This window comes from Rhincodon typus, chromosome 8, assembly GCF_021869965.1.
Source record: "Rhincodon typus isolate 14 chromosome 8, sRhiTyp1.1, whole genome shotgun sequence".
NCBI classification, from domain to species: domain Eukaryota; kingdom Metazoa; phylum Chordata; class Chondrichthyes; order Orectolobiformes; family Rhincodontidae; genus Rhincodon; species Rhincodon typus.
In genome coordinates this window covers 5,467,624-5,494,521 of record NC_063339.1, presented here as the reverse complement: position 1 = coordinate 5,494,521, position 26,898 = coordinate 5,467,624, and the positions used below count along the sequence as shown (strand labels likewise).

The following is a 26,898-nucleotide window of genomic DNA, read 5'->3' as shown; positions in this document are numbered from 1 at the left end:
TTCAGGATCAAGAGTGACTGCCTTAGGACTTTTCATGACTTTGCAGTATATAAGTGCAAATATGAGTCCACTGGCCAAACATATCAAATCTCCTCTTATGCAGTATAAATGTTGTTTTCCCATTGAAGTAGTATTCTTGTGAATTGTCATGATTCGTGCAAGAGGAAAAGATTTAACAAGATCTTTTCCAGCAGTTCTCAAGTTCTATTCTACTAAATGACTATTCATCTTGTATATGTTGGTTTCTGCTGCAATTACCTTGGATGCCTTGGGGAATTTCATTGCCACCAATCCTTCTCGTTGGTATCAATCTAAGCTATTGATACCATGTGAGAGAGGATGCCCATACCAACTTCTGAGCAGAAAATAGATTCAGTCTTGATGAACAATAAATACATTTATTACATATCAATTAGATGCTAGTTATATTACAGTTGAGAAAAATGATTGTCTTGCAATAGACAATCAGATTCAATTTAAGACTGAGTACACTTTTCTAATTTAACACTAAAAATAATCACTGAAGCATAAAACAATTGGTGAACAAATGCAGAACTCATAAGAAGCATAAAATGATGGTTAATTCCTCCCAGGAGCAGACATTTATATCCTGATGGATGGAGCTTATCTTTGATGTCAGCTAAACTTTCAGGTACTAATTACCATTGAAAACATTATCCTGTTAAATCCACTCCTTTTCCCTTTCTCCATAGCCTCACAAAAGTTTTCCCTTCAGATATTTAAACAATTCTTTTTGAATGTGTTAGTGAATCTATTTCTACCAAGTTTTTGATATTTTCCAGACAATGACCGCTCAAAAATAATCTAATTTTGTCTCTGGTTCTTTTGCCAGTTACATTACATGAGGCATATGTCACAAAGAAGTGCATTAAAAAGCTTCGGAAAGAAACTCCCCGATTATTTAGCTGGTAAAAATCCTGTGAATCACAAAACCATTCTCGCCATGACCATCCCAGGTTTGATTCCCATGTGGAGTTCATTTAATCTATGCATAGTATCAGTTGTCTAGGGAGGGCACCCATGGTCTCCATTTCTTGGCTTATGCAAGGTAGTGGTGAGCAGAAGATCATGCCTACTTGCTATAAAAGACTCATGCATGATTAATAGTTACTTTCTGAGGGACTAAGATCAGTGGATACATACCACAGCAAAGAGACCATTCCTTGAAATGAGGAGAGGGAAAGAAGGTTGGCAGGAACTTGCTTTCCTTGAAAGTGGTTCTTGATTTACAGATCATGCAGGAGGTGGTTAGAATAAGAACTGTTGGGAGGTGACTATTGGAAGATAATTGAGAAGTAGCTGATGGGAAGTGAGTAATGGGGAATGATTGAAGGGATTTGGTGACTGACTGAAAATAAATCATATATAGGCTGGTAAAGTCCCCATAAAAAGATGAAGATACTACATTTTAGTCTTCAGCTCTCTCCTCTTATGGCCAGATGTTACAGCTTGTGACGTCAAAAATGAAGTAGGTGTCCTAGACTTTGTAACAGGGTCCAATTCCAGATCAAAGGTCTCACTTGGGTGTGACAGGTGATTTAGGCAGCAGGTCAGGCTGTGAGACTGAGTTTACCTGGACAGAAGAGCCCAACCTGGCAGCAGAGACCAAATGGCTAACTGGGCGGTACAGCTGTATGTTACTCAGAATTGGTACTGAGTACTGACTGCTGTTTGACATTTCTACATGATGCCACAAGCTCAATGATGTGCCAGATAACTGTTGGGAACTGAAGGACTTGAGTGGTTGGATGGCTGGCAACTTAACCTGACCAGGTACAATGACAACTGAACTTCGCGGAGTGATGGCCTTCATTGCACTGTTCAATGTTTTCAGTACCCGCTGGACCTTTTGTTTCTCTTTCCTCTGGTGGGTTTCCTCTTTGTGGAGTTGTTCCCTTTGGTGCCAGATCATCCGCTTCCTGGTGTCAACCAGATTCCTGTTCAACTCAGAATTTGTATGAAGAGACAAAGGGTCAAATGAATCAAAAGAAGGAAGTATGGAAAACACGAATCTAAAAAAAACATGAATTATTGAAAGTTTTTGTTTTAACCAAAGCAGACTAATCACATATTACATTTTAAATTCCACAGTAGGTATGTGAGTGTCACATCTCACTATAAATTAAGCAGGGTGCTCATTCTGAACCTTTCTTAGCTAACATCAGTGACATTGCAAAATGCTCCATGGCAGTGATGAATACATTCAATTTGCTTTGTCATTAACAAAACCTTTCTTCGGTTAGTGACCAGTGACCAGTAAATTTGCAGAACTCAAAAAAATAGCTGGAAAGGCAAATTGTGAGAGGGATACAAACAGTTTACAGAGAGATATTGATAGGTTACAGAAGTGGGCAAAATGGTGTTTAATGTGGGAAATTGAAATTGTTCATTTTAGAAGGGAGAATGAAAGAACAACATATTATTTTACTGGAGAAAAACCTGCAGAAAGCTGCAATACAAGGGGACTTGGGTCACTTGTGCACAAAGGCTAATGGAATGTTAGCTCTTATTTCAAGGGGGTTGGAGTATAAGAATAGAAGTCTTTCTGCAATCATATAAGGTACTGGTAAGACCACATCAGGAGTACTGTGAGCAGTTTTAGTCCCTTTATTTGTAAAGAAAACATTTCATTCGAAGCAGGTCAGAGCAGATTCACTCAGATGATCCCCAGTATGGAGGGATTGTCATGAGCAAAGGTTAAACACGCTGGGACTCTAGTAATTGGAATTTAGAAGAATAAGAAGTGATCTGATAGAAACACATAGACATAGAATACTTAAAGTATTCTATGGCAGAGTAAATGCTGAGGGAATGTTTCCCCTCATGGAAGAATCTAGGACCAGAAGGCATAATCTCAGAACAAAGGAGCACCTGCTGCACTAAAGAATGAGATGAGGAGGAATTTCTTTTCTCAGAAGGTTGTGAGTCTTCGGAACTCCTTACCACAGAGAACTATTGGGGCTGAGTCCCTTTGTATACTTAAGGCTGAGATAGATAGATACTGGTTTGGTAGGGCAAAAATGTGTTATGGGGGAAAAGCAGGAAAGTGGACATGAAGGATGTCAGATCAGTCATGATCTTATTGAATGGTGGAGCAGGCTCAAGGGGCTGTACAGCCCACTCCTGATCCTATTCCTTATGGTCTTATGGGTAGGTGGAGAAAACTGCTTCATCTGGAAGTTTTTTATATCCAGGCTGCACTGTGAGTGTTGCATGGCTAAACAGGAATGCTTTGGAATTGGGTGAAAACAGGAAGTTAGGTGAGACAGGGAGCAGGTGAATCTGAAAGATTGAGTGTGGTGCTCAGTCTGTGTCTGGGCAGTTCAGAAAGTGTCACAGTCCCAACACAAACAGTTAATTGGTAAGTGATACTTGCAGGGTGTTTTCTTATAGTTTTTGAAGCATAACTTATTAGCATAACTAAAGGACAGAACTTTTGATTGTAATAGAAGTGTTTGAAATGAAGGAAGGTCCCTAGCTTAATTAAATTCTCTTAAAGGGAGTAACTAACTCAATCTAGAGAGAAGTCACGACAGAGACCTCAAACCCATGGTGTGCTCCTCTTTCGCAATGTGAGAAATAAGGGAAGCTTCCCTGACCACTACATGTGCGAAAAGTGTGTCCAGCTGCAGCTACTGGCTACCATTTTTCAGAGCTGGAGCTGTAGGTGGACTCACTATGGAGCTTCCGTGATGCTGAGAATGTCATGGACAGCATGTTTAGCGGGGTGAGGATTATATAGGCAGAAAGGGAATGGGTGACCATCAGACAAAGGAAAAGGCTCAGAAAAGAAGTGCAGGAGTCTCCTGTGGTCATCTCCCTCTCAAATGTATACTGCTGAGGACACTATTGTGGGGAATGGCCTCTCAGAGGAAAGCAGCATCAGCCAAGTTCATGTCACCACAGGTGGCTCTGCTATACAGAAGGGGAGGAAAACAAGCAGGAGATTCCACAGTAAGGGGTACAGGTAGGCGCTTCTGTGGCCACAGATTTGAATCTAGGATGGTATGTTGCCTTCTTGATGTCAGGGTCAGAGATGTCACATAGCAGTTGTAGGACATTCTGGCGTAGGAAGGTGAACAGCCAATGGACGTGACACACATAGTTACTAACAATGTAGTTAAACAAAGAGATGAGGATCTGAAAGCTGAATAAAGGAAGTTAGGATATATTTTACAATGTGGGACTGTAAATCTAGTAATCTCAGGATTACTCCCAGTTCCATGTGTTAGCTAGAGCAGGAATCAGATGAATGCGTGACTAGAGAAATGGTGTAACAGGAAGGGTATTAGATTCTTGAGGCATTGGGACCATTTCTGGGGAAGGTGGGACCTGTAAAAGCCTGACAGGTTGAATTTGGGCAAAGATGGGACAAATGTCCTGTTGGGGCTTTTGACAGTTCCATCGGTGAGATTTTAAACTAGTATGGTGGGAGATGGGAACCAAAATGTAGGCTTAGATGGATCAGAGATAGTAAGAACTGCCGATGCTGGAGTCTGAGATAACACAGTGTGGAGCTGGAGGAACACAGCAGGCTAGGCAGCATCAGAGGAGCAGCAAAGCTGACATTTCAGGTTGGGATCTTTCTTCAGAAAGGTCTGCTAGTCTGAAAACATCCAATCTTGTCTGGTCTTAGAAGCTAAGCAGACTCAGGCCTGGTTAGTATTTAGATGGGAAACTGCCTGGGTATACCAGGTGCAGTAGGTTTATTCTACAGCCATACTAGATAGATCAGTTTCAGATTGAGGAAACAAGAGGTAGAGTATTAGTTAATGATGGGGAGGGAAATTATTAGCTTGTTCAATGGTTTCTTATTCTCTTATATTTATTTTTGTAGCTTTTAAAAAGTGTAAGCTTTATGCATGTTTACCAGCATAATTGTAAAATATTTATATTTGAGAATGTGAGAAACTATGAGTTATTATTTTTGAAATGGGTCAGATTGACTGTAATCTTTAAATTCTTGTCTTTTCTTATGTCCACCATAGTTTCAGAATGTTTAGGATCATGGGTAAATTCTGTAGAATATACATCTCCTTTAAAACAAAATATAATTTAACAAAACTTAATTTCATTTTTTTTCTTTAATAGTAAATAAAGCAAAACGTTTGTCAGGGAGAGGGATTTAACATAACATACATTGTTTTTGTAGTTAACCTCATCTTCTCTCTCTCCATTATTTTTTGCTGTCTAGTTGACCTTTACCTTCTTGTACATGTCACCTGACTTATCAAAATCTATTGTTCCTGAGGCAGTATGAAGCTATTTTGAAAAGAGATAAAAAGAAGTTTAATTTGTTGCAGATGGCTGAGGTACTTTAGGATCAGGTAAATTCATTGTTAAGATCTATGTTTACCATTCACCAGCAAACCATATTAGATGCTAATCTTTAAAATTGATAACCAACTGTTTCAGCTAGTTTCATTAACAATTTACATCTGACCTGATCTTGTAGCTACAGTATTCAAGTGGTTTGTCCATTTCAATTTCTAGTTAATGGTAATCCCCAGGAAGTTTGTGGGGGATTCTGAAATGGTAATGTCAAGGGGGGATGTAAGATTCTGTTTTGTTGGAGATAGTCACTTGTCTACCAACCTTGGATATTGTCCAGGTTTTGCTGCATTTGGACCTGGACTGTTTCAGTATCTGAGGAGTTCTGAGGAAGGGTCACTCGATCTGAAACGTTAACTCTAATTTCTCTCCACAGATGCTGCCAGACCTGCTGAACTTTCCCAGCAGTTTCTACATATGTTTTTTCTGAAGAGTTATGAATTGTGCTGAGCATTATACAATTATCAGAAACATCCCCACTTTTGACATTAAGAAAGAAGGCAGACCGTGATGAAGTATGTGAAGGTGGCTGGGCCTAGGACTCTTCTGCAATGAGTCCTGGAGTGAGACGATTGACCTTCAACAACCATAACCATCTTCCTTCAAAGAGTTTCCCCCTGATTTCTAGTGAGTCTAGTTTTGTTAGGGCTTCTTAGTGCTACAAATGCAACCTTAACGTCAAGACCAGTCACTGTCACCTCACCTCTGGAACTCAGCTCTTTTGCCCATGTTTGGACCAAGGTTTTAATGAGGTCAGGAACTGAGTAATCCTGATGGAACTCAAAGTCAGCATCAGTGAGCAAGTGCTGCTTGATAACACTGTTGATGACATCAATCAATATTAAGGTGGAACTTCATCTCTTGAAGAACTATGAAGTGGTTAGTCCTGCTGGTATTGTTATAGACAGATGTGTCTGCAGCAGGCAGATTGGTAAGGATGAGGTCAAGTACGTTTTTCCATCTTGTAAGTTTTTATTCCCACTTTCCCTGGTCCATCAGGTTTACTGTGGCTATCAATAGTCCAAGGAAATTCTAACAATGGTGTGTACCCAATGTTCTTTATTAAAGCAAAGTATGCCACAAAAAATACTGTAAAAATCTTACCCATACAATTCTTGCAATCAAAAGTGCACCCTATTACGTGGACTTGTACAAGGATCAGGCCATAACAGGTAATCAACACATTCTGTTTCAACATCTCGTCAGAGATCTATCGACCTCCACAAGCTAGTATCAACCTCTTCAAGCTAGCTAAATTTTTACTGTGAGGGAAGTTGTTTTATACTCGTTCCATAGAAGCTGAACATTCAAAGTCTTGACATTATCCAGTCTTCAGCAAATGATCAATTTTACCACTTGCAAACATCACAAACGTGCCAAGTGAATTAATCAAACTGATGTGGAAAACATAAGTCTTGATAAAAACTGAAAGATCTGCAGATGCTGTAAATCAGAAACAAAAACAGAAATTGCTGAAAAAGCTCAGCAGGTCTGGCAGCTTCTGTGCAGAGAAATCAGAGTTAATGTTTCAGTTTCAGTTCTGAGGAAAGGTCACTGGACCTGAAGCATTAACTCTGATTTCTCTTCACAGATGCTGCCACACCTGCTGAGCTTTTCCAGCAATTTCTGCTTGTGAAACATAATACTTGCTTGTATCTCCTTGGAAAGACACATCTCTTGCCTGCTATAAGCCTTGACATAAAACTTAGTTTGCACTCGCTATTCACTGCATTTATGTCATCAAATCAACTGTTTGATATTCACAAAGCACAATTCCATGGCAGTCACAGTAGTCCACATTAAAAATCTGATTCATTGTATCTGTTTAAAACAAAACTTCAGCTTTTCCTGAGTTACTGTGACAGTTTAGTCCATTACTGTGATGTAAACAAATACACACATTCTTTCAGCCTTACACAAACACTTTAAAAACCCATTGCCTTTTAATCATTAAGTAAAGACCAGGTTTCATTTTTTTTCATCTTATTTGATTCTAACTTAATTTCATTTCGGCTAACTAAGCAAATTTTAGGTTCATGTCTACACTCTTATTGGCTCCCTCACCACCTGCTGCATACCCAGTCTGTCTTTATGACTTGCCTAGCTGAGTCAGTATCAGTGCAGCTGAGGCATTCTTGATGATGGACAATGAAGTTCTGCACCCAGTGCTCCTTCTGTGCCCTTGCCACCCTCAGGGCTTACTCCAAATAGTTTTCAACATGGGGGAGTACTGATTTGTCAGCTGAGGGTGGGCAGTAATCATCAGGCGGTTTCCTTGCTAATGTTTTCCCTGATGTCATGAGACTTCATGAGGCCCGTAATCAATGTTGACAATTATACAACTGTATCTTCACCTCTGCTGGGGCTGTCCTGTTGTTGAGACATGACATAACCAGGATTGGTAATGGTGGTATTGGGGACATTACCTGTATGATTCTGTGTGTATGAATGTATACAGCGCTATTAGACATTATCTATCAGTCAGTCAGAAAGTCAAACATTAAATCCTCACTACAGAAGCCAGAATTAAATGTTGGTTGAAAATCAGTGCTGCACCTTTGGTGGTGCCTACTTTTGGATCAGATGTTAAACTGAGGCCTTGCCTGTTCTTTCAGCTGGAGTGTATTTGGTACAATTTGAAGAAAGTCAGGGCAGTCCACCCACTGTCCTGACCAATATTTAATCCATAGTCAATATCAGTAAACAGATTGTCTGATAATTCATTGCATGCGGTTTTTTGTGATCTTGCTTAGCACTGTTTGGCTTTGACATTTTCCTATATTATGACATGATTGCAATTTAAAAATGCCTCAATGACTTTGGAACGCTTTGGGACATCCTGAGATTGCAAGACACGATAGAAATGCAGATTCTAACAGATGATGCGGTACACAATGAATGATCCTCACGGCTTCTGTGAAAGATAATTTCCCTTTAATTTTGCCTTTGGCTAGTATCCATTCATTACCTCTGCATCCCACCACAGCTGAGATTCTCCACTTATTTACCTCTATTCAGCCCCCAAAATGCACCTGGTCTGAATTTATCATGTTTGCCTTCAAGTCAGAGACTATTACAACTTGGACATTCCTTGCTTTCACTGTTGCTGTACCAAAGTTCAGGAGCTGCCTACTTTAGCACTATATACTTTCACCACACTGATGACATGGCTTCAAGCAGAAGCCACAACATCACCTTATGAAACATAACTATGGACAGGCAATATGTGCTGGCTTTGCCAGTGATGCCCATGGTACTTGAATAAATTTTTAAATAACAGAGAGCAATCTTCTTTGAGGGAGAGACCAATAATTGGTTGATAAAAAGATCAATTTTTACTGTTGTAAAGACCATATCTTTTTATTTCTCTGTATTTTTCATTGTGGACTGAAATGAGAAAAGAACTGTTTTAAAACCAAGGATTACTGGTTGATTGATACATGGTTTCAAAGCAAGTAGCATGACACTTAATGTTTTCGAGAAGATTTGTAGCTCGGGTTGTGGATGAGGTTGTAGACATGCTCGCCGAGCCAGAGGTTTGTACGCAGGGTCTAATTCAATGTGTTTATTGATGGAGTTCCAGTTGGAATACCAGGCCTCCAGGAATTCCCTAGCGTGTCTCTGTTCGGCTTATACAAACTACTAAGAAACAAAACCAGAAGTAATATCCATCACCCCAGCAAACCAAGGCATATAAATAACAAGCAGGACAGAACACCAATGCTTCACCAGAGGCGCGCTGACAATGTTACCTAGCAGGGTGACAAAACGTTTACAACCAAATCCACCGGCTCAGTGAGCATGTCTACAACCTAACATGAAACTCATTACAAGCATCTTTTATGCAGCCGTTTGTTCATTATTAATTTATGTGCAGTTTGTAGGTAAGCTGAGTACAAGTGAAGCTTTGGTTGACAACAGTAAGCTCCTTGGTCTATGGACTGGTAGTCAGTTATTGATGACGAAGGCCTTCTGCCTTCCAACCACTATATGATTGGTTTTCGGGTAGCTGAACAGTTTTGAGCTAGGAACCAATTAGGGAGAAGCCTTCAAACCTCCACCAGCTCAGGAGCTCTCTCTATAGTAAAACCTAATTTAAGACTAATTTAAGGAAAAATGTTTATTTTTCCTTCAGTACTTCCTGTTAGCTGTGCCTTTTAATTAATGGGCCAGAGACCTTTAATAAGTGTCAACTGGTCAACTGTGTCAACTACAAACCAGTGAAAACCTCTGGAGAAGGATGACCAAGAAACAGCATTCTGACCAGCATAAGAATCGTCTCAGCAACTCTCCAAATAGGAACAATGAAACAGCCTGCCAGACATTCCCGCCATCCATAACACCCATGCTTATTTTTCCTGTGTTTGTGTGGATGTGTATATAAGGGAGAGTATAGAAGGGGATTTGATATTTAATTAATGGAGGTGTATTCAGAAGATTCATAACTGTTTACCTACAGCTAGAGTGTAATTAATTGTAATAAATAGTAATTCTAGGAAAGTACAGAAAGCTAGTCTGTGTTTTCTTTCAATTTGGGTCTAAAGAAAGGTAAATTGGAGTAATTTGTGCTCTTCTGGAAAATCTTTAACTTTTGTGATGACTCCAGGAATAGAGGAGCTTGATTGCCAGTGTGCTATCCCAGAGAGGGGTAACACAATTGAGTTAGCCCCCTAATGCTGTCTCATTTATCTTTGAGAATTCAACCATCAACCAAAATGTTAGGATTGAAGGAGATTTAATAAGTAAACTACTGGTGATTTTTTTTAACGAAGAACAATTAAGGCATTTCTACTTAATGAGAATACACATATTGTTATCGATTTGATATCTCACTCCTCTAACCTCCAGTATATTCACTACAGTTGGAAAGAAAGTCATACCAAACATGAACAATCAACAATGCATGCTTTTACAAAAAAAAATTAATGGGATCCGGGAATCATTGGCAAGGCCTATATTTATTGCCAATTTCCAATTTCTCTTAAGAAAATGGTGATGAATCTCATTTGTGAATATAATGGAGTGACTTGATCATCCATTTTTAAGGACAGGGAAGAGTTAACTACAGTGCTATGACTCTGGGATCATATGTTGGCCAAACTAGATATAGACATCAGGTTTACACCCCTAAGGGATATTAGCAAATTGCTAGGTTTTTCTAATACTCCTGCAATTTCAGTGTCACCATTGTTTTTTGCTCAAGATTTATTTAATTAACTGAATTTAAATTTTCCAGTTGAACAACATTTTGATCTGCGAGGGAATGTTGAATAGATTTTCTATATACACAGAGCAAAGTGTTATGGTGATAGTGAGATGTGGGGGAGGGGTGTGGGTGACAGGAAATAAAAGTGGAGTGAAGGCCACAGTCAGATCAACCATGATCTTTTTAAATGGTGGAGTAGGCTCAATTGCACAAATGATCTGCTTCTGCTCCTATTTCTAATAATCTGTCAGTGGGATTTGAATTCATATCCCTGAATCATTAGTCTATGCCCCTGGATTATTAGTCCAATAATATAAGCAAGCTATTGTACCCTATTCCTTACCTGTAGTCAATTAATCCAGTATTGTCTCTGTCAAGTTTGCTGAGTAGTTCTTCAACCTGAACAAGATCCAATGGAATGTTGAATTGCTGGTGAAATATGATTAATAACAAAGGAATGAGAATATTTCTGTGGAGGTGATTGAATAGAAATCAGTTTTCAACCCAATAGGTCTGTTTTGGCATCTACCCCAGGACAGCAAATAGGTGTAGTTTCCACACCTGACATAGTCCATCATCTCCTGAAACCTTCAACCATACATTGAATGGGTTGAGTCAGTTGGCATCAAATATTCTCCTTGCTGGCTTCCCACCTTCCACTTTAATTAAAAATAAACTCTTCCAGAATTGAACACCCTTATCCTAACTTGCATCAAGCTCCTTCAACCCCTTCTATGCAAACTTTGCTGGTATCTTGATGTAATTATGTAGATGACGACTGAGGTTAACTTTGTTAAACTATTTGAGGCCTATTTGGTCCTGTCAAAACTGCCTACAATCATTTCTGGATCACAGATTGGTTAAGGGTTATAGTGAGGCATGGCTTGGGCTGGTGGTGATACTGAAATTTGCAATGCAGTAGACAGAGGAAAAGCCAAATCTACTTTGACATAATTTTCTGTTCGTTTGGAAATGTCTGGATGGGCAGATCCAACAATGTCCAAGACCCCTGACATTACTCAGCACAAAGCTGCCTACTTGTTTGACATTCACTCCCTCTATCATTGGTACAACGTGACTTTTGTGTGTCCAACATACAAAATGCATAGCAGCAAATAACCAAGATTTCTCTGACTTCTGCTATTTAGAAAGAAAAGGACAACAGGTGCACCACCACTCATGGGTTCCTCTCCAAGTCATATGGCTTGACTGTTTATATGATTGACTTGGAAATACACAATCGCCACGCAAACTAGGAGACATAACAAATCAAATTGTCAAGGGCAATTAGGGTTAGGCAATCCCTGCACCTCTGAATGAAAATATATTAAAATGAGGAGTAACACTACTTACATTTCAGAATAGGCCTTACAAAATATTGAACAAGTGAAATCTAGAAGATGGATTTAGTATGAATGCCAAAAAGGCAGAAACAATGATGGTTGGGAGGAATACATTTGAAGAAACTAGAGTGAACATTAAAGCAGATGGTATCACATTTGAAGTATTATATAAGTTTGTCTATGTAGGACAAATACTAACAGAATTTATAAAATGACACATTTACTGACTGCCTATAAATTGTGTGCTTTTTGAACAAAATGGAATGTATCTGCAAATACAAATTCACCCCATAAATTTACATATGTGTGTGTGTGTGTGAGGGAGAGAGAACAAGAGTGTGTGTGTGTGGGGGGTGCGTGGAGGGGGAGCACAGAGAGAGAGAGTGAGTGAGGAGGGGAGAAAGAGTGTGTGTCTCTGTGTGTGTGTGTGTGTGTGTGTCTGTGTCTGTGTGTGTGTTGTGTTGTAGGGTCACCCTGTAGTGCGACATGAACCCAAGATCCTGTTTGAGGAACTTGGCAACTCTGTGTTGTTATGTATCCCGAAGTCCACCTTGGAGGACGTTTGCCTGAAATCCACACTCACACACTCTCTCTCTCACACACACACTCTTTCTCTTTCTCTCTCACCAACCCCACACACATGCACACACACTCTCTCTCTCCCTCACACACACACACAGACACACACACTCTATCTCCCTCACACATACACACACTCCCTCCGTCTCAAAAACACACACGCATTCTCTCTCCCTCCCGCACACACACACACACACACTCCACCCCCACATACATACACACTCTCTCTCTCCCCGTGCACACTCACTCTCTAACCCCCTCACAAACACATACACTCACTCTCTCTCTCACTCCTCACACACACACACACACACAAATTCACTTCCTCTCTATCCCTCACACACATACACACACACACATATGCACATACACATGTAATCTATGGGGTATATTTTTATTTGCAGATACATTCTATTTTGTTCAAAAAGCACACAATTTATAGGCAATCTGGCAATGTGGTATTTTATAAACCCCTACTTTAGAAATAAAACCAGTCAAACTGCAACCAAAACACAAACAGATTCTGAACAAGGCCTTTCACACCTAACATGCATTGTCTGACCTAAAATGTCATCTTTTCTCTACACTGTTAAAACCTCTAGTTCCCTCAGGGCAGTGACTTGAAAGGAATTCTGGCATTTATGTTTTCATATTAATCAATTAAAACCTTCTAACTGATTAAAGATTTAAAAGCATCTATGGTTTGTTTAATACATCCTCATCAGTGGTGTGACCCTTTGGTCTTTTACTTATAAATTCTGTGCCTGATACCGCCTCACTAACACCTGACGAAGGAACGAGGCTCCAAAAGCTTGTGTTTTCAAATAAACCTGTTGGATTACAACTAGGTGTCGGTGATTTCTGACTTTGTCCACCCCAGTCCAACACCGGCTTCTCCACCTCACGGCTAACAGGAAATGGCAGATGCGACCCAGAAGTTAGAAGAAGGATAGAGATTGCCAGTAATTTTATAAAGATGTTTCCAACAAGAAAACTTGAGTTTGTAACAAGGAAAAGGCACAAGAGGCTACATTCAGTCCATTTTCTTGTAAAATTTAAGAAATCTGGACAATTAAATGAAGATCCATGTAAGAAAACTGAAGCCTTTGAAATGTGGATAATAAGACTGCTAAAAGTATATAGGCCATTGTCAAATGGGGAGGTACTTGGAACTGCAAGGGCAAGAAAAACTCTTAAAAATGACATCCCGAAAGAAAAATATCAAAATTTTGGCCATGTGATGAGACTGAAAAGCTACAGAGACCTCTTCCAGAGGACAAAAAGAAGGTTCAGCTGAGGCGTATTTTGATGATGATATCACGGATTGGTTGCAAACAAACAACAATGGATGTGTGAGAATAGTACAAAGCAGATAAGTGTTGCACACCATGTTAGCAGGTCTCCTGGCAGGAGAGGTGACAAGCAGCAGCAAACAATTCAGTGCCTCAAGTCTGCTGCTTAATTGATTTGTATCATGATTGAACTCTTTCATAATTCATTTACCCACTTTGGCACTGTAACCCTCGCCACATTTACCTGACAAAAATCTTAGGTTTGAATTTTTCAATTGACCCTGCCACATTCTTGTCAGCATTGTGTGCGAGAGATTCTGCCTTGAATTTTAACTAATCTTTTGTGCTGAAGAGCTGTTTCCTAATGTCACCCTGCACAGACCACCTCCAATTTTATGTTTGCTGCTTTTAGTTATAATTTATATAGCGAAACCTCAGTTTATGGCTGAAGACTGAAATTTCTACACCTAAGATTCTGCAGTGCTGACTTGCCAAATCTTCATTTATTGTTGTTATCATAGAATCATAGAATCCCTACAGTGTGGAAACAGGCCCTTCGGCCCAACAAGTCCACACCGAACCTCAGAGCACCCCACCCAGACCCATCCTCCTATAACCCACCTAATCTACACATCCCTGAACACTACGGGCAATTTAGCATGGCCAATCAACCTAACCTGCACATCTTTGGACTGTGGGAGAAAACCAGAGCACCCGGAGGAAACCCACACAGACACAGGGAGAATGTGCAAACTCCACACAGACAGTCGCCCGAGTGTGGAATCAAACTCGGGTCCCTGGCACTGTGAGGCAGCAGTGCTAACCACTGTGCCATGTTGTTGATGGGACATTTAAAAAGTGCATTTTTGTGAAAATCTCCCCAAACCTGTAAAGCTTTCTTGAAATCGGAGACAGGCACGCTCATGTTTCCAGCTTTGTCCATGTTTCGGAAGAAATCAGAGAGTCGGAGTTTGTGCTTATCTAGGTAATCCTGTTTGAAACAATTGCACAGTAGTCATTGACAGTGTTAAAATATTTGTTTTCATATTTCTTTCCCTTCCTCCTTTCTCAAACACACTGGTTGTTCTTCTGTCAGGGCAATAGATAGTAATGGTGGCGAATGGAACATTTTCTCATGTCCTTTTCAGTATCAAGTCTTGACAAGTCAGATATAATATAACCATGAGATAGTAGGAACTGCAGATGCTGGAGAATCTGAGATAACAAGGTGTAGAGCTGGATGAATACAGCAGGCCAAGCAGGATCAGAGGAAGGGTCTAAAGGAGGGTTTAGGTCCGAAACGTCAGCTTTCCTGCTCCTCTGATGCTGCTTATATCTATAATATAACCGTAACAGCTCTGTCAGGGAGGTTTAGCAATATGTGCCCTGAAAATCCCTTAGATACTTTTTGAAAGCACTCTTAGAACCAAGTTCAGTTAATCTGAAATTTCCATCCCTTCATTGTGATATTTGAATTGTATCCAGTCCCACAAATAATATCAGTGCTAAAATAACAAGGTGTAGAGCTGGATGAACACAGCAGGCCAAGCAGCATCAGAGGAGCAGAAAAGCTGACGTTTTGGGTCTGGACCCTTCTTCAGAATTAATATCAGTGCACCAGTGCTCAAACTATATTGGGGAAATTTAGACCCTTGCTGGAGGCTAGAACTGAGTTTGGTGAACATGGAACCAGCTGGCCTTCAAGATCCCCAGCTCCAAGGTACAGGATCGTTGGGTGGAAGGACCATCTGCCTGCAGGCAGCTAGTTAAGCATCAAGATCCAGAATTCATGCCCTTAATATAATTACCTACTATTAATTGCTTAGATATTTCTAATTAATTCAGGCATGTTATGACACATATCTGGGACAGGTCGGATTTGAACGTGGACCTTCTGGCTCTGAGGTATGGATACTTCCACTGCACCATGGGAGCCCTAAAAGCAAATATAGAACCCATTGTTCTACATCAACAGGTGAGAAGAACACACTTGCCCTTACAATGAGATACATAAGCTTTTGTGACCATGGATTATTTATTAATTTATTGTATGCAGACAGTGGCTATTGGAGAGTTGTATCAGTCAATGTATTGGTTTTATTGGTATAGTGAAGAGTGTAAAAGAAAGATTGGGAGGTGTTAATTAGTGTAGTTTATTTGTTTAATTGATGTAATCAGCATGTAAAGAAATTGACAGGTTCTTATTGTGCAGTGGTAATGTCTCTATCTCTCAGCCAAAAGGCCTCAGTTCAAGTCCCACCTGCTCCAGATGTGTGTCATAACATCTCAGAGTGGGTTGATTAAAAAGATCTATAAAGAAGTGTGCTGTAGCTAAGTTAAGAGGTGTATGCTTTTACTGTTGAACTCTATAAATAAATGTAAATAGGTTTATAGCATGTGAGATATTTTTAAAAGTAGTATTACATGTTGTAGGACCTAATTCAATAGGGGTCAAATTCATAGACTCTTCTTACCTGGATCACTTTCATTGGATCAGGTTGAGGTTTTCGGCTTCCAACAATGGATCCTCCAACTCCTTTAGTTTCAATCACAAACTGTGGATGATCATGAGTAATGCTCTTCAGTAGCTCCATGAAGTTTTCATTTACTATTACATTCTGCAGCAACATAATCAAACAATAGAATGTTTCCGTAACTCATTAGCCACGTAAGATCTATGTTAATTTTTTAATTTTTCCAATTTTTCTACTCTCCAGAATGCATTGATTTTCACCATGCATCGGATAACTTTAGCCAGGTATGAAAAATTAGTGTTAGGAATGACAAAAGATCATTGATTGGAAATATTAAATCCATTCCTCCACTGATACTGCCTGACCAGCATCAAATTTTGCAGCATTGCTTTATTATTGATTATACTCCATAACTAGTTTGGTTGTCCTTATCTGCAATGTCTAAAATGTCTTGGTATTCTTGCCTATGGGCAGAGTTGTACCTGGTAGGTAAAAGCCACCTTAAGCCCCAGAGGACTGCTCTCTCATTCGAAAGAGAGAGAGAACTGTCAGTGGTTTGGCTTTAGAGTCACTGTACCTCAGGCAGGATTGAGAAGGAGGGAGCTTCATGTTAACCCCATCCAGTTTGAGAATTGAATCTGCATTATTGGTGTTACTATGCATTGCAAACTAGCCATTCAGTCAAGCTAACCAGACCCCTGTACTCAGATTTCTGATGAAGGGTCTAGGCCCGAAACGTCAGCCTTTCTGCTCCTATGATGTTGCTTGGCCTGCTGTGTTCATCCAGCTCTGCACTTTGTTGTCTCGGATTCTCCAGCATCTGCAGTTCCTACTATCCCTGTACTCAGCACTCCAGTTGTAACTGCACCAATATTGGATGTAGACTAATTTCCTCAATCTTAGGACTGATGCTTAATCCCTTGCAGTACACTGTCATTGATCTAATCTAATGGATTAATTAACTGTTGCAGACTGCACCAATTTTATCAAATGCTCTATTTTTTCCCGTGATCCAAAGCCAGAATATTCGTATGGCTTTTTTTTGTCTGTAGTGTAATTAACCTCTAATGTACATTAATCAGGCTCTTCCACTGCCTAATTTTCCTGTATTTGCTGTGTCCAGGCAACCCAAAGTGATGGATAGGAATAGGAAAAAATCCACTACCTCTGTATGTGGACAGTATTTCACACTTCAGGATATTCTGTCATTATCTATCCAGTATTGTCCCAAATCATATAAACAAAGTGAGACTCACATTGATGTTGATCTTTTCCAAGTTTGACTTGTCATTCTTCCGCACAACTTCTAAAAGACGAATGGCACCATCCACTGTTATAGGATTGTTGGACAGCTGAAGTAGGAAACTAGGGTTAATCAGATGGTGGCCAACTGACCACTGGCTGGTCAGTCTACATTTTACATGAAAACCAACAAAGTAACTCTCATGTTCTTTCAGGAGCTCTGACAATCCTTTACTAGTGACCTTCTTACATTTATAGCCCCTAGTTTTGGATCACCCCACAAGTGCAAATGACTCTATGCTTACCTGGTCAAATTCCTTAACAATTTTTAAAGATTTCGATCAGATCACTTCTTAGTTTTTTTTTTGAAGAACTCTAGGATATTCAGTTATTTTGTACCCTCTTAGATCTGCTATCATTCGTGTTATTTTTAAAAAAATGTTTCCAGCAGTGCTATTTTCAACTTCAGTGTTCCAGCTAACCCTTCCTTAAAGTCATAAATCTAAAGGAGTTCAGCAGCAGGAAAAAGTCCCCAGTGTTATTAACAAGGCCGACCATAACTTTCAGGCTAGTTGCTGATTATTTCTTTTTACTGCTTTTGCCAAGTAAGTAGAAGTTATTGGAAAAGTTGGTGAAAGTTTACAGGCAAAATGTAAATCAGCAATATACTATAACTACAAAAAGGTTCCATTCCTGCAACGTCCAGCTGGTTAGCATTGTTGCTGGCAGTTACTCATTAATGAGTCTGATTGTCCACCTAGGAAATGCCGTGTAACTGATCGTGGATTCTGTGGGTCCTTGCATGGCTGATGACCCCAATCTTAGAGCTGCATCTCTGACCACACATGTGGCAAGTGTTTCGAGGAGGTGGAATTGGACGTTGGCCTCAAGGCTGCTGACATTCCTTTCTCCAGTTCCTTTTCCATCCTCTTAACAATAGGTGTGCTCAAGGTATTGTGTCCCTTCATACATGAGCTTCATCCAAGTTGGTTTCTTCTGAAAAATGGTCTCTCAAGCATTTGATATCTATTTTGCATTTCTTAAGAGAAACTTCCAGGGAGTCTTTGAAATGCTTCCATTGTCCTTCTCTTGTTCCTCTTGCCTGTTGGCAAGTATCCAGCAACCTAAACAGATAGGCAGCCAAGCGGAGATGGTTTCAGATGATCACGATGCTGATGTTTTTGGCTGATTTAAGGATGCTGATGTTAGTACACCTGTCTTTCCAGCTAAGGCAGATGGTACTTCTGAGGGCCTTGATGTGGCATCTATATGTAGGTCAAGTTTCAGAATCTTTTAGAAGAGTCGGAAAGGTGTCTACCTTATATACAAGCTTCTTGGTATCAGCATGGATGTCATGGTCATCCAAGACTGTCATTCTTAGGCATCTGAAGGCAGTGCTCATAGCTGGGATCTTGAGGTTGAGGTTGAGACCAATACTTAGGAATGCTTCCGTGAAAGTGTAAAGCAAGGCTTGAAGATTCTCACAAGTCATTCTCACAAGGCATGAGTCAGGAGTGTGATGGAATACTCCCCACTTGCCTGGATGAGTGCAGCCCCAACAATACTCATAAAACTTGACACCATCCAGGACAAAGCAGCCAAATTGTTGGTACAACATCCATGACCATCCACTCCCTCCACCACCGACGCTCAGTAGCAGCAGTATGTACTATCTACAAGATGCACTGCAGAAATTCACCAAGGCTCCTCAGACAGCACCTTCCGAACCCACAACTACTTCTTTCTAGAAGGACAAGGGCAGCAGATATATGGGAACACCACCACCTCCAAGTTCCCCACCAAGCCACTCACCATCCTGACTTGGAAATATATCAGTGTCACTGGGTCAAAATCCTGGAAATCCCTCCTAATGGCATGTGGACTGCAATGGTTCATAAAGGCAGCTCACCACCACTTTCTCAAGGGCAACTAGGGATGGGCAATAAATGCTGGTCAGCCCACATCTCGAGTGAGGAAAACAAAAATCTGCATGCTGAAATTCCTGGAGCGAGGTTGGTGTTTCTTTCTTGGGCTTCAACTGGTTGAGGTTGAAAATTATTCCATTCACCCTGTAGATAACTATGATTTATGGCTCAGACTGAACTTTCTTTTTTTCAGAACCTCTATCCTTTTTTTCTCCTCGTTTCCCATTTCAAACCTCCATGTATGTGTAATAAAAACCAAAAGAAGTGCGGATGCTGTCAATCAGGAACAAAAACAAAGTTGCTGGAAAAGCTCAGCAGGTCTGGCAGCAGAACTGAGGAAGGGTCAACGGACCCGAAACGTTAACTCTGTTTTTTCCTTCACAGATGCTGCCAGACCTGCTGAGCTTTTCCAGCAACTTTGTTTTTGTTTTTGCTCCATGTATGTGTGTTATGTTATCATTTCTTATATTTATTATATTATAAATTCACTGTTTTGTTAAGAAAGGCTAGTTAAATTGGCCCCTTTTAAAACATAAATTCAGTTATTGTGGGAAGATGGTATTCACAAGGGAAGTAATTTATTTTTAAATTAACCTTGTTATGACTAACTGGGGAAAGGGAGTGAATTGATAAAGAAGGGGAGACAGCCACCGCTCCCCACCCATAAATTTAATAGCTTGGGGTATCCTGCCTGAAATGCTAATGAACTGGGGATTCTTGCTGAGGAGTTAGTCATAAAGTGCTACCTAGGCACAGCAGGGTAGGGTAACGTAATAAGGCTGAGTTTATCACCTAAATTGTGATTGAGCAGACCATTGTGTTGTTTAAATCATACATTTGCTGCTCTTCGTGCTATGTGTCGCAATTCCCTCTTTATACACTGCATCCTGCACAGCCTCTCCCTGTAGGGCACGGTCCTAGTCACCAAGTATTTAGTGAGCGTCTAAGGAAGAAGAAGGAGGAAGGAGGCAATCAACATATCCCCTTTCTAACTAGGTTGTCTGTGATTGATGCATTTGACTGAACAAAAGATATAGGAACGTGGGATATGGCAGCAGGAGTTCAGCCCTTTGAATCTGCATCCATTCCATAAGATCATGGTTCATCTCATTGTGGTCTTAACTCCATTTTCCCCCCTTGTCTATCAAAAATCTCTGCAACTCAGTTCATTCACAGGAAGAGGGCATTGCTGGCTAGGCATCCCTAATTGCCCAGAGGGCAGGTAAGAGTCAACCACATTGCTGTGGGTCTAGAGTCACATGTAGGCCAGACCAGGTAAGGATGACAGTTTCCTTCTCTAAAGAACATTAGCGAACCAGATGGGTTTTTACCCCAACAATCAATTCACGGTTATCATTCGACTCTCAATTCCAAATAATCATTGAATTCAAATTCCACCATCTGCCATGGCAGAATTCAAACCGAGGTCCCCAGAAGGTTATCTGGGTCTCTGGGTTAACAGTCCAGCAATAATACCACTAGGCCATTGCCTCCCCTCAGTTAAATAGACTCAACTATTCCATCAGGAAAAGAAGTCCAAAGGCTAAAGACCCTCTTTGAGACAAACATTTCTCTCCATTTCCCTCTTAAAAGTGAGATTTCTCATTGTTAAACTTTGTCTCTATTTGCAATCTCTCCTACGATTGATTGATTGATTTATTGTTGTCAAATGTACTGAGTTACAGTGAAAGGTGTTGTTTTGCATGCCAGATAGCAGATTGTACCATACAAAGTGTATCAGGGTAGCAGAACAGAGTGTAGAATACAGCGTTTCAGCTGCAGAGAGAGAATTAACATTTGAGAGGTTCGTTCAAAATTCTGAAAATAGTGGGGAAGAAGCTGTTCTTGCATCTATTTGTACGTGTATTCAAACTATTAAATCTTCTGCCCAACGGAAGAGGGTGGAAGAAACTATATCCAGGGTGGCAGAAGTCTTTGATTATGTTGTTTGCTTTCCTGAGGCAGCAGGCAGTATAAATGGATGGAAGGCTGGTTTGTATGATGGACTGGGCTGCGTTCACAATTCTGTAGTTTCTTGTGGAAAAAGAGTCGACCTTATCAAATCCCCTCAGGATCATATATGTTTCAATATGATGACCTCTCATGCTTGTAAACTCAACTGGGCAAAAGCCCAACATGTTTAACCTTTCCACATAAGATTGGCCCTTCATCCAGGAATGAATTGAGCAAACTGATCTCTGAACTAATTTTAATGCAGGTTGATCATTTTTCAAATAAGGAGACCAAAATTGTAGAGTACTTCAGATGAGCTCTCTCTAAGACCCTACATTAAGATTTCCCTACTTTTATACTCCATTCTCCTTGCAATAAACACCGGCATTCTATTTGCTTTCCTAATTGCTTTCAGTGCCTAGATAGTAATGCGTATTGTGATTCATGTACCAGGACATCCAAATCTCTCAGATTCTACAAATTCTACAATCTCTCTCCAGTTACATAAGATATTGCTTTTCTATTCTTCCTGCCAAGGTGGACAGGTTTAATTTTCCATGTTATACCCATCGGTCAATATTTTCCATTTCTTTGTTTCATTGCCAAATTTAGCTGTCATACATTCAATCTTCACATCCAACTCATTGGTATAGATTGCAAATAACTAAGGCCAGTGCACGGATTCTTGTGGCACTCCACTATATACAGTTTGCCAATTTTAAAAACACTGATTTATCTCTCTCCTCTGCTTTTGGTTAACTAACCAAATCTTTGTCGGTGCTCATATTTTACCCCTCACATCATGAGGTCTTATTTTGTATATTAGCCTTTGAGGTGATACCTCATCAAATGTGTTGTGGAAACCCAAGTAACCTTCACAGCTTCCCATAATCCCACCTTCATCGTTACTTCCTCAAACAATGCTAACAAAACATTGCCCTTTCACAAAGACATGTTGACTCTGTGTGTTCACATTCTGATTTTCTGAGTATCCTGCTATAAACTCTAGGAATCTCCCAATGACAGATGTTAAGCTGGCTGCCCAAAAGTTTCCCTGCTTTCTCTATCCCTGCTTTCTTAGAATAAAGTTTCTTCATTACTTTCTAATCTGCTGGGACTCATTCAGCATCTATAGAATTTTTGAAGATTGCAACCATTTCTCTACTTTCTCTACAGTAAATTTTTAAGACCCTAGAATGTAGACAATCTGACCCTAGGGACTTATCAAATCTTTCAGGTTTAATTGTTTTCTCAGCACCTTTATGCTGGTGATGGTGACTTTTTAAAGTTCCTCCCTCCTTTTTACCTCTTAATTTTCAGGTGTCATTGGAAAGTCTTTTTCATCTTCTATAGTAATGTCAAAGACAAAATACCCTGTTCATTTCCTCTGCCAATTCCTTGTTTTCCATTATCAATTCTTCAGATTCACTCTCAAAAGGATCAACACTAGCTTTAATTACTCTTTCCATACTTAAATACTTGGTATAAACACTTGCTTTTCAATCTTAAATAATGAGCTAGCATTTTCTCATATTCTACTTTGTCCATTTTTTGTCACCCTCAAAATCTGTTCAATTGTCTGACCAACTGGGAACATTCTCAGAATTGTTCAGTGTCTAAGTCAATAACTTCCTTATTTAACCACAGTTGTTCCATCTTCCTTGAGAGGTTTTTATTCTCACTGGTGACATGAGCAGAGGCAGTGAGCAGAAGTTTTAGGTTTAAATTCTGTTTTCTTTTAAATATTGGACAACTTGCTAGACTCATTAAGTATTCAATGCTGATCACATGATCATATTTCCAGAAGCTTCTGTGCCTCTGTACTGTATAGATCTCCCAGCTAAAGCTGCTACAAAGGACTTGGAGATGAGCTATCTGCTTGTAGCCAGCTTTGGACAAAGGAAAATATCAAGATCCATTATGCTCAAATGAGTACAAAATGCTTTTATAGTTCGATCCTCGCCACACAAGGGGAACTCTAATGGGGGAGGTAAAGCTACACTTTAACCTTGATGATGTTCCAATTAATCCACTGAGATAGCTCTGGTAATCCTTGTCACGTGTGCAATTGGAACTGGTTGAATTACTTAGATATACAAAACTGGACTTCTACGTCTGTCTCTGAACTCGGGAGGGAATTCAGAAATCAAAACTGAATTGAGCCTGCTTCGACCTTCCATAACTGTCTTCAAGCTGCTGGAGGAAAGAAATCTACATCTTGCCTGCAAGAAGGGAAACTGAAGGCCCTCACTTTCTGAACATGCTATTATTGGAAGCTTTCTTCCAGGAAGTTGTAATTTAATTGAACTGATCTTTAATATCTCTGAATTTACCGCAACTTCTCATTAATAACCTGTTAATTCTCTTGTTCTACATTTCTTAAGTTCCTGAATGCTTGTGCGTGTGACTGAAGTCATAAAGCTATTCTGCTGTGTTTTGAATGATTTTGCTAATAAACCTTTGCATTTAATTTTAGAAGGAGATTTTGTTTGTGTACTTATTTAAAAATTAGAATCTGAAATTCAGGCTTCAGAAACACAATTTTAATCTACCTCTGTAATGGATGGGAGTAAAAAGGGAAAGAAGGAAATCAAACCATACCTCACTGTCTTAGGCTTAAGAGGGGAAAGCCAATTATAATTTTACTTCATCCCAATCACCCTTAACCTGTGACCCTAGATAAATATTTGGTGAACGTTATTCTTAAACATCTCTTTGAAAGTCTGCCACTGCATCATTAGTATTCTGCCTTTTAAACTAGCCTCTCAGTTCATTTCAACGCAGTGTGGAGCTGGAGGAACAAAGCAGGCCAGGCAGCATCAGAGGAACAGCAAATTTGACCATTCTTCATTCAGAAGAAGTGTCCCGACCCGAAACGTCAACTTTTCTGTTCCTCTGATGCTGCCTGGCCTGCTGTGTTCCTCCAGCTCCACACTGTGTTGTCTGTGACTCTAGCATCTGCAGTTCTTGCTATCTCCTAGTTCATTTCAGTCAGTTTTGTCATCATGCCATTATAAATGAATGGTTCATGAAATGAACCTTCAGGTCAGCTGCAATAAATACGCCACAGTCATCTGCACTATTGCCCCAACCCTTGAATCTAACCAAATATTCAGGAAAAGTTCTATTCTGACCTTAATGAAATTCTCATTGTTTTCCCAAAAGAGGAAAAGATCATCCTTCTGCAGAACATTAAGGCTAGCATTCATCTTCACTGCTAAAGACTCTTTGACTTATTTCTAAAGAGGAACCATTGAAAAAATGCATGGGAACAGCCAATGTAAACGGTATCTGCCTGATGACAAAGTTTTTCAGCATGACCTCATTATGTCGAACACGTCTTCCATCAGAATGACAAATACAAAATCACATGGGAGAACAATGGTTGGAACATTGGCACCTCATAGATTATCTTATTGTTTGTGGATAGAAGGACATTACTACCATTCCTCTTTCCTTGACTGGGTTTAAGGGATTATTTTGTCTACAGTAGTAGATGATTAACACTAGGGAGTATTAATAAGAAGAAGCTCTTCTCTTACTGAGATTTAGCTTATTGCATGATAGTAATTAGGCAGCCTGTTGTAGTTATGCCTTGTGGTGTCCACTTGCTATTGCAACAACATTCATTGTTAGCTGTAAGCCCTCATTTTCAAAAAAATTCCAGCCTTCCTAGTTTGTATTTGTTCAATTAATTTCAATTTTTTTCCCACTTCACTCATGGAATTCCTATAAATTTTCTTCCTCGCTAAACTAAGGAATGGGCAATAAATGCTTGCCCAGCCAGCTATGCCCACATACCATGAATGAATTTAAAACAAACTCGAACCAGGAATGCTCCTTCAGATCTTCACCTTCTGATGGAATCTGTAACTTGCCTGGGTGAAATTAGTCTGTAATCTGTTTCTGGCCCATACTGCTTCTTCTACGCTTCCTTACTAGGTCTGAAATAAAGGCTTTAGCCTGAAGTGCCATTTCTCCTATATTAGTCTTTCCCTGAGTTCCTACTGACTGCTTGTTTGTTTAAGCACTTGCAACTGCTGACTGTCTGTGTGAATAGCGGTAAAGTCTTTAAAACTGTAAAGTCACTTGATCTTTTGGAAATTTCTTCTCCTGGACTCAATGGATTTTTCACTGAGATATCTTGTGGTATTAAGCAACAAAGCTCACCATTGATCACCTTCGGTCAAGGGCTGCTAACACCAGTCCCTTTTCCTGGACTGTATCTAATGGTCTATTTCATTTATATTTATATATTTATATTTTCATTAGTTGTAGAGGAACAGTCATTGGTGAGTCTTAACAAGAACAGGGTCTTGTCTCAACAAGATGTAATTTATTGCATGATAGCAATTAGATAAACATTGCTACTAAGACTACTTTGAGACACAATGGCATACCTGACTCCTCTGGGATTCAGAGCTGTTTCATGATTTCCCCACCCAACACTGTATGACATAATCAGATTGAATGGATCTTAATGCAGTTTCCAACATTGAACCTTTATGACCTTATTCAGCAGTCTGAGTTAAAGATGCAATTGAAGTTTGTATCACTTGATCCATGTGGGAAACAATGCCTACTGCATAGATTATTGACATGTTCAGTTGGTAATGAACATCTACATGGCACAAAGACAGCGCAAGAACCATGAGTTTGATTGAATAGTCGAATTTCAAAAGAAGATCAGAACCAATCTAGAAAATGTTCACATGTTCAACTCAATTCCAAAATAATTTGTTCAGATAAAGTCAGCTCTACTAGATGCCTGAGTCCAGACCATTGGGTTCAAGCATCATTTTTACCTAGATACAGTAGGAACTGCAGATGCTAGAGAATCTGAGATAACAAGGTGTAGAGCTGGATGAACACAGCAGGCCAAGCAACATCAGAGGTGCGGGAAAGCTGACGTTTCGGACCTAGACCCTTCTTCAGAAATGGGGGAAGGGAAGGGAGTACTGAAATAAACAGGGAGAGAGGGGGAGGTGGATAGAAGATGGATAAAGGAGAAGATAGGTGGAGAGGAGACAGACAGGTCAAAGAGGCGGGGATGGAGCCAGTAAAGGTGAGTGTAGGTGGGGAGTTAGGGAGAGAATAGGTCAGTCCAGGGAGGACAGACAGGTAAAAGGGGCGGGATGAGGCTAGTAGGTAGGAGATGGGGGTGGGGCTTGAGGTGGGAGGAGGGGATAAGTGGGAGGAAGGACAGGTTAGGGAGACGGGAATAAGCTGGGCTGGTTTTGGGATGTGGTTGGGGGAGGGGAGATTTTGAAGCTTGTGAAGTCCACATTGATACCATTGGGCTACAGGGTTCCCAGGTGAAATATGAGGTGCTGCTCCTGCAACCTTCGTTTGGCATCGTTGTGGCACCGCAGGAGGCCCAGGATGGACATGTCGTCTGAGGAATAGGAGGGGGAGTTGAAATGGTTCGCGACTGGGAGGTGGAGTTGTTTAGTACGAACCGAGCGTAGGTGTTCTGCAAAGCGGTCCCCAAGCCTCCGCTTGGTTTCTCCGATGTAGAGGAGGCCACAACGG

At 40.2% G+C, this 26,898-nt stretch overlaps 1 protein-coding gene across 1 annotated transcript in view; it reads right to left on the bottom strand.

The window, feature by feature from the left end:
- Positions 1-1,537: 1,537 nt before the first annotated feature.
- LOC109935765 (leucine-rich repeat-containing protein 74A) overlaps positions 1,538-26,898 on the bottom strand; it is a 59,685-nt gene continuing 34,324 nt past the window's right edge. Inside the window, exons 7-11 of the mRNA XM_048600019.1 lie at positions 17,503-17,656; positions 16,247-16,390; positions 14,659-14,763; positions 10,902-10,987; positions 1,538-1,958 (exon numbers count right to left, since the gene is read on the bottom strand). Coding sequence (XP_048455976.1) covers positions 1,538-1,958; positions 10,902-10,987; positions 14,659-14,763; positions 16,247-16,390; positions 17,503-17,656 — 910 coding nt within the window. The remainder of the gene's footprint in view (positions 1,959-10,901; positions 10,988-14,658; positions 14,764-16,246; positions 16,391-17,502; positions 17,657-26,898) is intronic.